General features: G+C 61.9%; 1 protein-coding gene across 1 annotated transcript; it reads left to right on the top strand.

Annotated features, from left to right (window-relative positions):
• Positions 1-214: 214 nt before the first annotated feature.
• Positions 215-15,109, top strand: Sh3glb2 (SH3 domain containing GRB2 like, endophilin B2). Its single transcript, XM_042681135.1, has 11 exons — positions 215-357; positions 4,471-4,612; positions 4,989-5,117; positions 9,812-9,945; positions 10,137-10,229; positions 11,878-11,940; positions 13,171-13,194; positions 13,529-13,618; positions 13,735-13,835; positions 14,095-14,335; positions 14,477-15,109. The coding sequence occupies exons 1-11, from the start codon at positions 295-297 to the stop codon at positions 14,582-14,584; spliced, it is 1,188 nt and encodes a 395-aa protein (XP_042537069.1). The 5' UTR covers positions 215-294; the 3' UTR covers positions 14,585-15,109.
• Positions 15,110-15,367: the final 258 nt, after the last annotated feature.

Raw genomic sequence — 15,367 nt, 5'->3', positions numbered from 1 at the left:
GCTTTCGGATTCAGTAATTCTAGGAAAGGCAGGGGAGAGTCCGGCGGTGGCCTGCAGGGGGCAGCAGCGAGCGCCTCGCCCTCTCTCGCCCCGCCCCGCCCGCCCAGGCCCCGCCCATCTACCAGCCCCGCCCGCCCAGGCCCCGCCCCGCGCCCGCCGCGCCCCGCCCTGCGCTCGGCTCCGGGGCGGCTGCGGGCTGGCGGCGGCCGTGGTCGGCAGCAGGTGGGCGGGGTGCGGGCGGCGGCGCGGCCGGGGGCTGCCGGCTGCGCTCCGACCGGCGTGCGGGCGGCCGTCATGGACTTCAACATGAAGAAGCTGGCGTCGGATGCGGGCATCTTCTTCACCCGGGCGGTGCAGGTGAGGCCCGGCCCCGCGCCGACGCGGGGGCCCGGATGTGGGGCGGCCGGGCGGCGCGCGCCGGTGTGCGGCGCTGGCCCGCGGGGCGCCGGCCGTGCGGTGGCTGCGGCGGCGGCACCGGGGCCCCGCGGAGCCCCGGCGGGGGAGCGGCCCGGGCTGCACCTCCGGCCAGGCCCGGGCGTTCGAGGGGGACGGCGGTGCCCGCCTCGGCCCGGCCCCGGCGCCCGCGCCTCCCGCACCGGCTCCCCTCCCCCACGCGGGCCCCGCGCACTTGTCGCCACCCCTCCGAGCCTCAGTCTCCGCACCTGTGCAGTGGGCAGGCGCTGTGCGGGCCCTCCCCCGTCGCCCCTTCCCCGGCCTGGCCGGGCTGGCCGGAAGCCGGGAGTCATTTCCTTTCTGCTCCCTGGGAGGCCTGTGTCCAATCCTTTCCCCGGCCAGGGGCTGCGAAGGGGGGACGGGGGAAGGGGGCAGTCTGGCTGGGTGCCCACTTTGGGAAACTGTTCGGGGCTGTACTGCTGAGATTGGAAACCAGTCCCGTCTACTTGGTCTCATGGAGAGAAACTGAGGCAACTTAACATCACTGTGAAGTACCAGGGTCAGATCTGAGTGTGAGCGTCCCTCCAGTGACCTTGGGGGAAGGGCTCCACGGTCCCCCCACTCCCTGGGCCTTGTTTTCTGCACCTGAGAAGGGATGAATGTCCGCTTTCTTGGGGTGGCTGGGAGGAGGACCTGGGGCTTTGTAGTGGCCTCAGTGGACCAGCGTCTACTGGGGTTCCCTGGGTTAAATTACCTGTGACCTTGGGGGCCACTCACTTCTCCCTGAGCCTCAGTTTGCCCTTCTGTAAATCAGGTGTAAGGCTGTGTCTGCCTGCGGCTGGGTGTGGGCTTCAGCCCCTGGGGGGGCGGGGCCCGTGGAGCGCTGGGATCCAGCCCTGTTGTGCTGGCCTTGTCTCTGTGGGTGACTCTGCTCCTGTCTCCCTGGAGGAGCTCAGCGGGTCTCCGAGGCTCATGTGGCCATGTGTACTAGAAAGCGCAGTGTCCCTTTGAGGATTTGTGTCTCAGCCAGGATTGGAGGATTGCTACTCCAAGGGCCCAAAGCACTGGGGGTGCTGGGACCCCAGAGCCCCAGTCCACCTGGGAGGTGGGCAACTCTTCCTCAGTTGGTATGGCAGCCGAGCTATCTGCCACATCTGGGCAGAACCTGATCTGCCAGTTTCCTGCCACTGGAGAGGGGGGAGGGGACTGCCACCTGACCTGGCCAGGCTCACAGAGACAGCCCAGGCCTGGCCTGGCCATTGTGGCCTTGCCCTGCCTGGAGGGGGCCCCCTTCCCTCCCCCCCCCAGGTCACTCACTGGAGGGGGAGCCAGGCCCAGGCTGGGCTGGAGGAGGGAGCTGGGAACGTTATAAATAGAGGCTTTCTCTGCTCTGCCCGCCTACCCCCTGCAGCTGCCATCTTGCTGGGAGCAGCTTGGACTCCAGCACAGAACCCCTTCCCCTTGGCAGGCAAAGGACAAGGTGGAAGGCCGGGGGTGGGGGGGGTCTGAGGTGTCACCTGGCAGGAGAGGCCCCCAGGGGCCTGCCCGGGACCAGGCTGCCTTGTGAGTGTGCGGGTGAGTGGGGTGCAGCCAGCAGGGCCTGAGGGCTTCTTCATTACCAGCATGTGGGCGGCTCCCGCCTTGCCAGGGTGTGCTAGGGAAGTGCCCAGCCCCTGTGCGTACCAGACACAACATGAGGAGACTGACTGCCTGGGCCCCCATGCCACAAGGAGCAGGCCTTGGTCCCGCGGTGGGACCCCGGAGGCCTGGATCCCTGTTTGGGGTTTTCAGGGGGGTTCCAGGGCTGTGCCAGAAAGTCAGCAGGGCCTTGGAAGCCGGCCTGGGCCGTCCAGAGGGTGGAGTGGTTCCGATCGGGGCGCGGGCGCAGCAGAGGCAGAAGCAGCAGGCGTCTGAGAGGAGAGTGGAGTAGCGCAGGGGGCGGGCGTGGTGGCAGCATGGGGGGGGCGTGGTGGCAGCATGGGGGGGGGCGTGGTGGCAGCATGGGGGGGGCGTGGTGGCAGCATGGGGGGGGGCGTGGTGGCAGCATGGGGGGGGCGGGCGTGGTGGCAGCATGGGGGGGGCGTGGTGGCAGCATGGGGGGGGCGTGGTGGCAGCATGGGGGGGGCGGGCGTGGTGACAGCATGGGGGGGGGGCGTGGTGGCAGCATGGGGGGGGGCGGGCGTGGTGGCCATGCTGCTCAGACTTGGTTGTAACCGCAGCCGTGGGCTGGGGCGTGGGGGTGGCTGAGGGCCAGTCACTGCCATCATCCTAGTCAGACAGTGGGCAAGGGATGGCTGCCCGCTGCTCGGGCAAGCTTGGGAGAGCCTCGCCTGGGCTGACGGGCAGTGAGGGCCAGGGGCTGGCCGGGCGGCCCTGCCCTCACCTTGGCCAGGTGAGGCTGTGCTGAAGTACACATTTAGGGCCACACCACTAGTGCATTAAGGTCTCGGCTGGTAGCCAGCGGGGCCCCAGGAAGGCCTGTATGGAGCTGATGGTCTCAGCTGACATGGCTCCAGCCTGGGTTAGCTGTGGCTCGGTGATGGAGCCTCGAGTAGATGAGCCTCCTACCCCCAACAAACAAGAAAAAAGCACTTCTATCCAGCCCCTACCGTGCACTGGCTGTGGGCATTCTCCAGGGAAACAGGCTCAGAGAGGTGGCTTTGCCTCTCTGAACCTTGATTTCTTTATCTGCAAAATGGGGCTCCCTGCACTCTCCTCAAATGCTGGGTGAGGGGGGGACCTGGCCCAGTGCAAGAGTGGGCCCTGTGGAGACGGCCTGGAGCAGGGTGATGGGGGCGGCCTGGAGCAGGGTGATGGAGGCGGCCTGGAGCAGGGTGATGGGGGCGGCCTGGAGCAGGGTGATGGGGGCGGCCTGGAGCAGGGTGATGGGGAAGGCAGGGCCAAGCCAGCCCCCAGCTGGGGGGGGAGGGGCAGGGAGGGCGAGGCGGCCAGGGCCAATTGCCTGGCAGGGCTTAGCAGGAGAAACCCAAGTCCTGCTGCATAATTGATGGCTGCCTAGCAGAAGCAAGCTTTGTGAGCAGCCCGAGGGGCTGGAGTAGCTGGGCGGTGCTGGCTGCGCACGCACCTGCTCTAGAGCCCTCCATGGCCTCTGGATGAGTCGTCAGGGCCTCCAGCCTGCCAGCCAGGGCTGACCCTGCAGCCGCACGCCTCCTGCCCTCACCTCTGGTGGCCACTGTAAGGCAGGAGCCTGGCCCCGCCTGGGACATCACCCTGGCCCCGGCCCCGGCCTGCACAGGGTCTGTGGCAGTCCCTGAGAGTCCTCACTATTCCTCTTTCCCCTGACGCTGGGCAGGCCCCGGCCCCATAGTTGGACAAGGCCCGGGCAGCCCTGTTAGTTTGGGACATTTGTCCCTGGACCTTTCTAGATCAGAGAGCTGCGGCATAGGCCACTTTGTGGTTGTTTCCTAGGTCTCCTGCATGGCTCCCGCCAGCTTGGGTGGGGACCTGTGTGACCCCTTGCCCTGCAGGTACACCCGGGGGATGGCTCTGACAGGGTGGCCATGTTCCCCCTCCACCACTCCCAGTGGCCAGTGGCCAAGCAGACACGCGCCCTCCCCCCCTCCCCGCACACTCCCCGTCCGCAGCACACCAGCTCTGTGCCCAGCAGCTGCACGCCCTCCCCGCACACTCCCCGTCCGCAGCACACCAGCTCTGTGCCCACCCGAGAAGCAGGCGCCAGCTGTGCCGCCAGCTCATGATCCTTCTTCCTCAGCCTCATGGGAGCTGGGATTACAGGTGTGTGCCACCATGCCCAGTGAGGGAAGTCCTCTGTCTGTTACCAGCTCAGAATACTGATGCCGATGGCCACACAGCTGCCAGGATCGAGGCTTGATGCAGGTCCCTCTGATTCTGGAAGCTGAATTCCCACTCAGTGCCCTGGCTCGCTTCCCCTTCATTTCTTCCTTGGACACTCGCTACCAAGTTCCACCCCACCCCCTCGTTCCACCGAAGAGCAGCCCAGGCCCAGTGTGGGTGCAACTTGGTGGCCCGTGAAGGCCTTGGCTTGGAGTCCTCCCTCACCCCAGCCTCCTTCTAAGCTCTCCCCTTCGCCTCCAGTTCACAGAGGAGAAATTTGGGCAGGCCGAGAAGACCGAGCTCGATGCCCACTTTGAAAACCTCCTGGCCCGGGCGGACAGCACCAAGAACTGGACAGAGCGGATCCTGAGGCAGACGGAGGTGCTGCTGCAGCCCAACCCCAGTGAGTGCGCATGCGCGTGCCTGTGCGTGGGCCGAGCCAAGCCCGTGCCCACTGTGCTCACCGTGGAAGTGTCAGAGAGGGCTTGGGGTGGAGACCCGGCCACTGTTCCAGGTGCATCCGGTGCTGTTAGCCTTGCTGCCTACAGGGAAGGGAGGGACCCGCTCACGAGCGCCTGGCTGGGTGGCGTGTGCCAGGCCCTCTTGGCTTTGGGCCTTCGCTTCCAGGCCAGTGACGGTTCATGGAACCAGTCTTGATGTGTGTGGAGATGAGACCATTTCAGAGGCCACCGGTATGGGCAGGGCTCGGCTGGGGTCTGCCGCTGGGACTTTGTGCTTGAGCCAGGACGCCCATCGCTTCGGCTGCTGTCTTCCCACAGGTGCCCGGGTGGAGGAGTTCCTGTACGAGAAGCTGGACAGGAAGGTGCCCTCGCGCGTCACCAACGGGGAGCTGCTGGCCCAGTACATGGCGGAGGCGGCCGGCGAGCTGGGCCCCACCACGCCCTACGGTGAGCCCTGCGGCCGGCTGGGTACAGGGCCGGGTCTCCCTCCTTCCCCCCAGCCTCCCTCCCGCCCTCCTATTTCTTCTGAATTGTACCTGGGTTGTACCTTAATTTAACACCCGCAGTCCTTCTGAATGTGAACCCTGCCATCGGGACAAGAGATGATAGAACCCTCCCCTTCCCCTAGCCCGCGGTGGGGTCTGGGGGGAAGGGTTGTCAGAAGTAAGACCTGGAGCCTCAGGCTTCTGGGCAAGCACTCTACCACTGCGAGTGAGCACTGTACCACTGCAAGGCAGCACTCTACTGCTATGAGCAAGCACTCTACTACTGGGAACAAGCACTCTACTGCTGCGAGCACTCCGCCACTGTGAGTGAGCACTCTACTGCTGTGAGCAAGGATTCTCTACCATTTGAGCGAGCCCTCTACCACTGCAAGCACTCTGCCACCAAGAGCAAGTGCTCTAGTGCTGTGAGCACTCTACTGCTGTGAGCGAGCCCTCTACCACTGCAAGCACTCTACTGCTGCGAGCACTGCTGCTGTGAGCGAGCCCTCTATCACTGCAAACATTCTACCACTGAGAGCACTCTGCCTCTGCGAGCACTCTACTGCTGTGAGCGAGCACTCTATCATTGCAGGCACTCTACTGCTGCGAGCACTGCTGCTGTGAGCGAGCACTCTAGCGCTGCGCTTCATGGCCAGTCCTGGGTGCTTTTCAGTGGGATGAGGTTACATCAACATTCCACAACTGCAGAAATCTCTTCACAGTGGTGCTTCCTGACCACTCCAATTTTCCTTTTTCCTGTAATCTTCCCGAAGTACACGTGATGTACTATAATGTAATATCTGACCTAAATGTACAATTCAGTGATTTTCAGTAAATTTATGGAGTTATACAAGCATCTTCGTATGTGGAGATGTGAGTGCTGATGGCTCACAATCAGCTACTTAGGAACCTGAGATCCAGAAAATCACAGTTCAAGGCCAGTGGAGGAAAAGAGTTGACAAGGCTCCATCTCCAAAATAACCAGTAAAAAGCAGGGCTGGAGGCAAGGCCCCACTGGTAGAGTTCCAGCCTAGTGGGTAGCAGGCAGATGATGAATTCAGACCCCAGTACCACCAAAAGAAGAACAAAACATTCTGATCACTGCAGACGTCTCTCTTGTCCATTTCTGATTAATTCCTGTTCCCACTCCCAACTGACCACTCATATTTTCTTGATCTGGTTTGTCTTTTGTGAGCATTTCACCTCAGGTATTGTTACTTTCATTGTAGTGCATTTGTTTTCTTGGTATGGTATTTTTGAAGTTCGTTCATTGCTGGTTTTAGGACTTCATTCCTTTAAATTGCTAGGTAATATTCCGCTGTACAGACATACATTTGGCTTTGGTTGGATGCATTAGTACTCTGTGAACGTCCACGGAGAAGCTTTGTGGGGCACAGAACTGCTGAGTTCTATGACACATTTGCATTAACTTTTTTTTTTTTAGTTCTGGGGCTTGAACTCAGGGCCTGGGCACTGTTCCTGAGCTGCTTTTTTGCTCAAGATTAGCACTCTACCACTTGAGCCATAGTGCCTTTCTGGCATTTTCTGTTTATGTGGTGCTGAGGAATTGAACCCAGTGCCCAGCGCACCGTGCTAGGCAAGCACTCTACCACTAAGCCACATTCCCTGCTTTTTTTTTTTTTTTTTGGTGGGGGGGGTCAATCGTGGGTCTTGAACTGTGGGCCTGAGTGCTGTCCCTGAACTCTTCAGCTCAAGGATAGCGCTCTACCATTTGAGCTAGTGCTCCACTTCTGGCTTTCTGAGTGGTTTATTGGAGAGAAGAGTTATCCTAAATAGCTAGGATAACAGGTGTGAGCCACTAGCACCTGTGCCAGCTTCCCTGCCCTTTTTTTTAATAAGTGGGGCTTGAACTCAGGGCCTGAGTGCGCTGTCTCTGAGCTTTTTTTTTTTTGGTCGGTTGTGGGGCTTGAACTCTGGGTCTGGGCGCTGCCCCTGCGCTCTTCAGCTCAAGGCAAGCACTCTACCTCTTGAGCCACAGCACCACTTTCGGTTTTCTAGTGTTTTATTGGAGATAAGAGTTTCACAGACTTAGCCGGACCCCCCCCCCCCAAAAAAAAAAAAGAAACAGTTTTAGCCGGGCGCTGGTGGCTCACGCCTGTAATCCTAGCTACTCAGGAGGCTGAGATCTGAGGATCGCGGTTCAAAGCCAGCCTGGGCAGGAAAGTCCGTGAGACTCTTATCTCCAATAAAACCACTAGAAAACCAGAAGTGGCGCTGTGGCTCAAGCCATAGAGTGCTCACCTTGAGCTAAAGAGCACAGGGACAGCACCCAAGCCCAGAGTTCAAGCCCCACAACTGCCAAAAAAAAAAAAATTTCACAGACTTTCCTGCCCGGGCTGGCTTTGAACTGTGATCTTCAGATCTCAGCCTCCTCAGTAGCTAGGATTACAGGCATGAGCCACAGGTGCCCAGCTTCTCTGAGCTCTTTGCTCAAGGCTAGCGTTCTACCTTGAGCAACAGCTCCACTTCTGTTTTGGTATTTAGTTGGAGATAAGAGTCTCGTGGACTTCCTTGCCTGGGCTGGCTTCTGTGATCCTCAGATCTCAGCCTCCTGAGTAGCTAGGATTATAGGCGTGAGCCAGTGCACATTATCTTTTAAGCAACGGCCACACCACGTCCCAGAGTAGCTGTGTGGTTCTATATGCTCTCAGTAGTGTGCTTTTCACTTTCAGATATTTGGGGATTTTCCCTGATTTCCTTTGGTTGTTTCCTAATTTCATGAAGGGCAAGGGACATTTTATAGGTCTCAGTCTTTTAAACCTGTGGTGTGTTTTATGATCTCTCCTAGGGGCTGTGCAGGAATGTTCCATAGCCCGCTAGAAGTACCCTGTACAAGACTGTATTATGTTGCTGTATGGAGAAGCACTAGATGGCTGGCAAGCTAGGATGATTGCGTTCTGAGTTTTCTATATCCTTGCTGACTTGATTGGTCGTATTTATTGAGAGTGAAGTATGGAAAATTTCAACTATTTCTGTTGAATCATCTTTTATGCTTTAAAAATTTTTTAATCTGGGCTGGGAAGGTGGCTCAGTGGTAGAGCGCTTGCCTTGCATGCTCAAGGCCCTGGGTTCGATTCCTCAGCACCACATAAGCAAAAAGAAAAAAGCCAGAAGTGGTGCTGTGATCAAGTGGTAGAGCGCTAGCCTTGAGCTGAAGAGCTGAGGGACAGCGCCAGGCCCAGAGTTCAGGTCCCACGACCGGCCCCCCCCCCCAAAAAAAAAAAAAATTAATCCTGGATTTTTAACTTAGGGCTGAGCCTCCTGTTTCTACTTCAGGGTAATCTATAGTGACAGGCATAGAACAGATTATTATTGGTTGAGACAAGGCTTTGACAATCCCCCCCCCATACGGGTCTTGAACTGTGATCCTTGGGCTCTCAGCCTCCTGACCAGCTGAGATTACAGATGTGAGCAACTGCATGTGGCATTTTTCTTTTCAAGTGTAGCTCCTAAGCAAGGTTAGTGTCTGTGCAGGTTAGTATCCAGCCAGTCTTGGTCAGAGGTTGTGCTTAACCATCTTGTACCCCGAAGGGGGCTTTGCCACGGACGTGGGCATTAGGGAACACATTCAAGGCTCAGGCAGCTCCCGGGTGTGCCAGCTGTGACTCTGAGTTTGCAAGGCCTCCGATCTGGCCACAGGTGAGTAGCTAGCTGGGTTCTCGGCCGCCTGTCCCGACTGCGCCCCGCCTTCCAGACCCCAGGAGCAGCTGGGAGCTTGTTCACATGTGCCTTGTCCGTTCTGCTGGGCACGGCTCCTCTGCCAGCCTCCCCCTGCCTGCCCTGGCTTTTCCTCCTCTTCTGCCCAAACCCAGTCAGCACAGCTGGCGCACCGCCTGAGCCTGAGCCGCTAGAGGACTGGCCCACCCAGTCCTCCCCTCCCCTTTGAAACTGACGGGTTTTGTGTTTTGCCTTTGGTCAGTTTCCAGAGCCTTGAGTTAGATCTTTGTGATGGTTGTATCTTGGAGAGGATTTCTCAAGCTCCTTTCTCTGTCATTCTGGAAGCCTCTTCCAGTTGTTTTGTGTGTGTGTGTGTGCGCATGTGCGTGTGCTGTTGGGGTGGCACGCAGTGTCTCGTGTGTTAGGCAAATGTCATCCCGTGAAGCCACATCCGCAACACCCCCAAAATCTTCCCTTGTCTTTTTCTACATACTAAGGTGGTATCTCTTTAGCCCAGGCTGCTCTCCAATTGTTCGGTGCGGATCCTGGGGCTTGAACTTGGGACCTGGCCGCTGTCCCTGAGCTTTTTGCTCAATCACTCTACCAGTGGAGCCACAGCGCCACTTCTGGCTTTTTCTGAGTAGTTTATTGGAGATAAGAGTCTCATGGACTTTTCTGCTGGTTTTAAACCACAATCCTCAGATCGTAGACTCTTGAGTAGCTAGCTAGGGATTCTTGATTTTCCTGTCTCAGCCTCCCCAGTGCTAGGATTACAGGCAGGTGCCACCATGCACAGCCCCTAAATCTAAATCTAATGAATGGACACAGTGTGTCGTTGTTTGTGCACTATTGTCAGTCCTCCACTGGAGGCTGACGGAGGGGTAGGCGGCCACCGTTGGCCAGCAAAGCCATTCTGTCCTTGTGCGGCCTCGTCTCTCCCTCACCCCTGACTCCCCTCCGCCTTCCATGTTTCCTCAGGGAAGACCCTGATCAAAGTGTCTGAAGCTGAGAAGCGCCTGGGAGCCGCCGAGCGGGACTTCATCCACACAGCCTCCATCAGCTTCCTCACGCCCCTGCGCAACTTCCTGGAAGGGGACTGGAAGATCATTGCGGTGAGGCCTCTGTGAGAGGCGGCCTGGGGAGGCGCCGTGCTCCGGGGTCTCCCGGGGCCAGGCCGGGCCGTGCTCCGGGGCCTCCCGGGGCCAGGCCGGGCCGTGCTCCGGGGCCTCCCGGGGCCAGGCCGGGCCGTGCTCCGGGGTCTCCCGGGGCCAGGCCGGGCCTCACGGTCGCCGTCCATCCGCAGAAGGAGAGGCGGCTCCTTCAGAACCGGCGCCTGGACCTGGACGCCTGCAAGGCGCGGCTGAAGAAGGCCAAGGCTGCGGAGGCCAAAGCCACCGTAGGTGTCCCCGCTGCCTCCGGCCGGGGATTGGGTTGGGGCACTGTCCCCGCTGCCTCCGGCCGGGGATTGGGTTGGGGCACACGCGGCCTCTCTGCCTCTCTGGCTCGCATTTCTCTCTCTACTCCAAGGGAGCCATGGTGGCCGCAGGGAGGGCTTCTATGGACTGCAGTGCTTCCCAGCTAGAGGTGTTCGCATGTCATGCCCGCCTCCCCCCCAACGCTCTGCCCGCCCTGTGTTGCCCCGCCCCCGCTCGCTCCTACTACTAACTGCCCCGTTGCTTGAACCCCCGGCGGGGCCATGCGCAGGCCCCCATCCTGGTGTCGGACACCAGAGCTGACAGCCCTGCGGCCCAGCCAGGGGCTGAGGGGCGGGGCCTGGCCCACCCGGCTCCGCCTTTATTCGCAGCCCTGCCAGGCCCAGGAGCTTGGCGTGACCAGGGTTGGCGTGACCAGAGTAGGCCAGGTGTGGGAGAGCTGGGTCTGGGGAGCAGCCCTCTGGGCTTGCCGGGCTGCTCTGTGACCCAGGGGTCAACGGCTACCTCTGCCTGCTGGGCCCCTCGGTGCCCAAGCAAAGACCAGGCCAGCCCCTCCTCTAGGGGATCCTGGCTGCACACAGCCTCTGGAGTCTCCCGGGGGCCACAGTGGGGTCTCTGCCACCACTGGTGTCACCCCACGCAGGTGTGTGGGCTCCAGATGCAGGGCGGGACCTGTGGCTGCTGGGACACACACATGACACATGGACGGGACCTGGGTGGCAGCCTCTTGCTGTCACCCCAGACCGCTCCCCCCGAGTCCCCGCCCCACCGGGCACCGCCTCTTGTCCCCTAGGGCACCAAGAACCCCGTCCAGGCACGGGCACCCGTGGATTCGGCTCCTCAGGACTGTACTGGGGGTAGCCAGTGGACACCCTTATGCCGCACCCCAGGACCCCTCCCCCGCCCCCAGGCCAGGGTCTCTGCGCTTGCGCTGTGTGCTCACTAACTCTCTGTTTTTGTTCCTTTCTGTTCTGCTTGGGTAACTTGGCCAGTGTGAGGGAGATGTGAGTATCCCCGCCCCGCGCTGTGCCGCTTCTGGTCCACCCGCCGCCCGCCCTCGGGCCCCAGGGCCCCAGGGCCCCAGCCGGCTCCGGTGCACCCTCGGCGTTTTGCAATCAGCTGGGCTCCACCCCCAGCACCTCTGCTGCCCTGTGGGGTCCCTCTGGCTTGAGGGGTGCAGCCCTCAGGGCCTGTGAGACAGCTTCTTGCAAATGTCAATGCCTGTCCCTTTGTCCATCCATGCGTCCATTTGTCCACCCCGGTGGGGAGGGGCGTGGCCTCCTCGCAGAGCCAGGCGCCGTGTGCGGATTCTGGGATGTTGAGAGCTGGGGGAGGGAGGGGTTGCTGAGAGGGAGCTGGGGTGTGCCGGGGTGCAGGGAGGAGGGCGGCCAGCCTGTGGCCCGGCTGCCTGCCACACAGACCCGCAGGGCTGCCGTCCCAGCCCCAGCTGGCTAGGGGGTGCCAGAGGGTCCGCGTTGTATCGGAGCATCCTCCCGTCCCTGGGGCCAGGGCCCTGGCATCCTCTGGGAGGAGGCTCTGGGACGCCTCCTGGCCTCCACCCAGCCGTGGCCCAGGGTGACTGCCTCCCCCATGAACTCTGTTCCCCGCCAGACGGTGCCTGACTTTCAGGAGACTAGACCTCGTAATTACATTCTTTCGGCCAGCGCCTCTGCGGTAAGCGCCCCCCTTCCCGTCTGCCTCCCCCACCGCCCTGGCCCTGGCCCGGGAGGCCGCAGGTGAGGTGGAGCCCCGCCCCCCAGGCCTCCGAGAGGCCCCGCACTCACATGCTGCTGCCACAGCCTGTCCTGGCGCCCCACGGCTGTGGCTGGGCTGTGGCTGTGATGTCCCCGCGGACGTCAGGGGCTGCCCCCACCCTGCGTGGGGGTCCGACGCCTAGCAAGGACCGAGTGTGGCCCAGCAGAATCCTCAGTAGGCTTTAGCCAGCCCCCTTTGGGGAGCACCTACTAGTGAGCCGAGCGTGTGCCAGGCCCGGTGGGGTCCCGCACAGGCAGGGCTGCACTGACCACAGACAGGCTGCGGGGGGGACGGAGGCCTTGTGCTTGGTCATGAGCTCCTCTGTCGGTGCGGGAAGCCTGGCACGCACGCATGCGCGCAACACACACACATGCAGGCTCACACTGGCCGTCCTCTGCCTCCATCTCCCGGGGTGAGAGGGGTTCCATGGTGGCCCCGTGGCTCTCGTGTCCGAGCCTGCCGCTGGGGGCGTCGTGCCGTCCTGCCGTGCGTGGGTGTCGGCCGCACTTGGCTCTGGGCCGCTTTCCGGGCTTCCGGTGCGGTGCCCACAGGCGCAGCTGGCCTGGCTCAGCTTCTCCAGCTGCGGTGTCCCAGTTCAGACTTCCATGCGCGCCGGGGGCAGTGGGTCTCCTAAGTCACGATGCGGGGAGGGGGGTCTTTCTTCTCTAGACTCTGGATGGCGTGCCCCGCCCCCCTCCCCGGGCCGAGTGGAAGGAGAAACACCCTGGAGGGTGGAGGCCGCCCTGTTTTTTTCTTTTACCACTGACCCCCAGTGTGGCTCAGGCCCGAGGCTGCCTTTCTCTGCCGGAGGACGGAAAGGTTCAGTGCCCGGCCCCGTGGCAGGAGGCAGTGCGGGGCGGGCACTGGGCGGGAGGGGTGGACACGCAGGAGCACAAGCAGGACGTCCCGCTGGCTGTCCCCTCCCTGCATGTGGCACGTTCGTCACACTGTCACCTCCGGCCCGCACGCCAGGCCTCTCATCTCAGCCTCAGCTCCGGGCTGGGGGAGGGCAGAGGGCACGGTGGGCAGCAGTGGGGTCCCCGGGAGCTGGGGCAGAGCATGGGCTCTGGGGTGCGCTGTCCCTCCTTCCTGGCTGACCAGTGTCCACCATCCCTCCCCTGCTGCCCGGTGCTGTTGTGGTCTCCCCAGCTTTGGAATGACGAAGTAGACAAGGTGAGTCGGGTTCCGGGGGGCAAAGGGCTGGCAGTGGGGCTGGAGGCTGGCCGTACCTGCTGTCCCACGTGCTTCTGGCTCTACACTCGGTGCTATCTCCCTCCACGGGCCTCAGCTTCCCCTCGGTGGGAAAGGCCACTCCACAGCCTCATAGCACAGAAAGACCTTGGGGGAGTCTTCCCATCTGCAGGTGCCCCAGGGCCCCCCACCAGCTAGCTCCGGGTATGAAGTCAGGGTGCCCCCAGGTATCTGCTCATGGAGGGTGGGCCATGGGGCCCCGGGCTCGGGGCCCAGCCACACTGCCGTGCACCCACATCGCGCCCCCTCCCACCAGGCTGAGCAGGAGCTCCGGGTGGCCCAGACCGAGTTTGACCGGCAGGCAGAAGTGACACGTCTCCTGCTGGAGGGCATCAGCAGCACTCACGTGAGTGGCGCCCCATGCCCAGGGAGGCCAGCATGGGCACACAAAAAGCCAGGGCCTCGGGGACACGCCCACCCGGGGACAGGAAGTGAGGGCCACAGCTCTGGCCTCGTCCCCAGGTGAACCACCTTCGTTGCCTCCACGAGTTTGTCAAGTCCCAGACGACCTACTACGCGCAGTGCTACCGCCACATGCTGGACCTGCAGAAGCAGCTGGGCAGGTGCGGCCAGGCAGGGAGCCCCGGGGCACCGCTGGAATGGAGGGGTGGCTCTGGAGCTCCACCTGGGCCCTCGGGTGGACCTTGGGGGATGGGACTACTCATCTCCCTCACTTTGCTTTTCCCTTTGTGCTGCCAGCTCGGAGGGTGCCATGTGAGTAGATGCGGTGCAGCCTCTGACTGGGAGGGGTCTTGACCTAGGGGGCCAAGGTACCCCGTGGGCTGGCTCTAGCTGCTGAGTCATGCTCTCCCCCCTCTCTAGATTTCCAGGCACCTTTGTGGGCACTACAGAGCCTGCCTCCCCACCCCTGAGCAGCACCTCGCCCACCACCGCCGCCGCCACTATGCCCACAGTGCCCCAGGTGGCCAGCCTGGCTCCTGCGGGAGAAGCCCCACTGTGCCTGGAAGAGGTGGCGCCCCCTGCCAGCGGGACCCGCAAGGCCAGGGTGCTCTACGACTACGAGGCTGCCGACAGCAGTGAGCTGGCCCTGCTGGCCGATGAGGTGGGCCTGATGCCACAAGGGCTCTGGGGGGGAAGGGTGGGATCTCAGGGGCCCCGGGGGAAGGGGGAGGGGACCCCCTGTGCGGCTGCAGATGGCAGCTGTGGGACCCGGCAGGCTGAGCTCTCCTCTGCTCCTCCCTAGCTCATCACTGTCTACAGCCTGCCTGGCATGGACCCCGACTGGCTCATTGGTGAAAGAGGCAACAAGAAGGGCAAAGTTCCCGTCACCTACTTGGAACTGCTCAGCTAAGCAGGCCTGCCACCTAGCTGGTCTGTTGGTGACAGCTGCTCAGGGTGGAGATGAACCCCATCCTGCCCATGCACCATCATCTGGCTGTGAGGGACCCACGGCTGAATGCCTGCCCCTCCGCCAGCCCTGCTTCTGATGTGGCTCTGAAGCCCCGGCCATGGCTGCACCCCCTGCGCACCCCAGTCCTCCCCGCCTCCCCCAAAGGTGGGAGGAGCACTGCTCGGCACCGCAGTGGGCCCAAGACCTGCTGGAGGCACCCTTGGCATGGAGAGAGCACCTGCCTTTTAGTTGCCAAAGGCCGAGGGGCAGCAAGCAGGCAGGGCGCATCCCTGAGGGGCAGGGCAGGGCTGGGCCGGGCCGCACTGCGGCCAGGCTAAAGCAGCGCTGCCTGGTGCTGCCCGTCCCCGCCATGGAGCCCAGCCAAGGCGTGGCTGCTGCCTTCCACGCTCACTTTTTAACTGGTATTTTTACTTCCACCTGTCTGCTTGCTCTCTAGCCAGTGGCGAATAAAGCGTCCTTTGTGTGCGAGTCGTCCATGCTTCTGTCTGGCTCAGTGCTGGAGCCGCCGCAGCACGGCCTCTCTCAGCAGCACGATTCCCAGCTGCACAATAAAACATTTTGTGCCTGTCTTCCCTAAGTTTGGACCTTGGGGTGGACTGTAGTATTCATTTGCCCAAGGGGGCGAGCACTGGAAGCCAGAGCCTGTGTTCCCAGTATGCCCAGAATTAAGCAGCCAGGCTTCACAGTGGGGGAAGATAAGCAGATGGCAGGCAGAGTCACGCC

This window comes from Dipodomys spectabilis, unplaced genomic scaffold (genome assembly GCF_019054845.1).
Source record: "Dipodomys spectabilis isolate Male_0828 unplaced genomic scaffold, ASM1905484v1 ptg000067l, whole genome shotgun sequence".
NCBI lineage: Eukaryota > Metazoa > Chordata > Mammalia > Rodentia > Heteromyidae > Dipodomys > Dipodomys spectabilis.
This window is presented reverse-complemented; position numbering and strand designations above follow the sequence as displayed.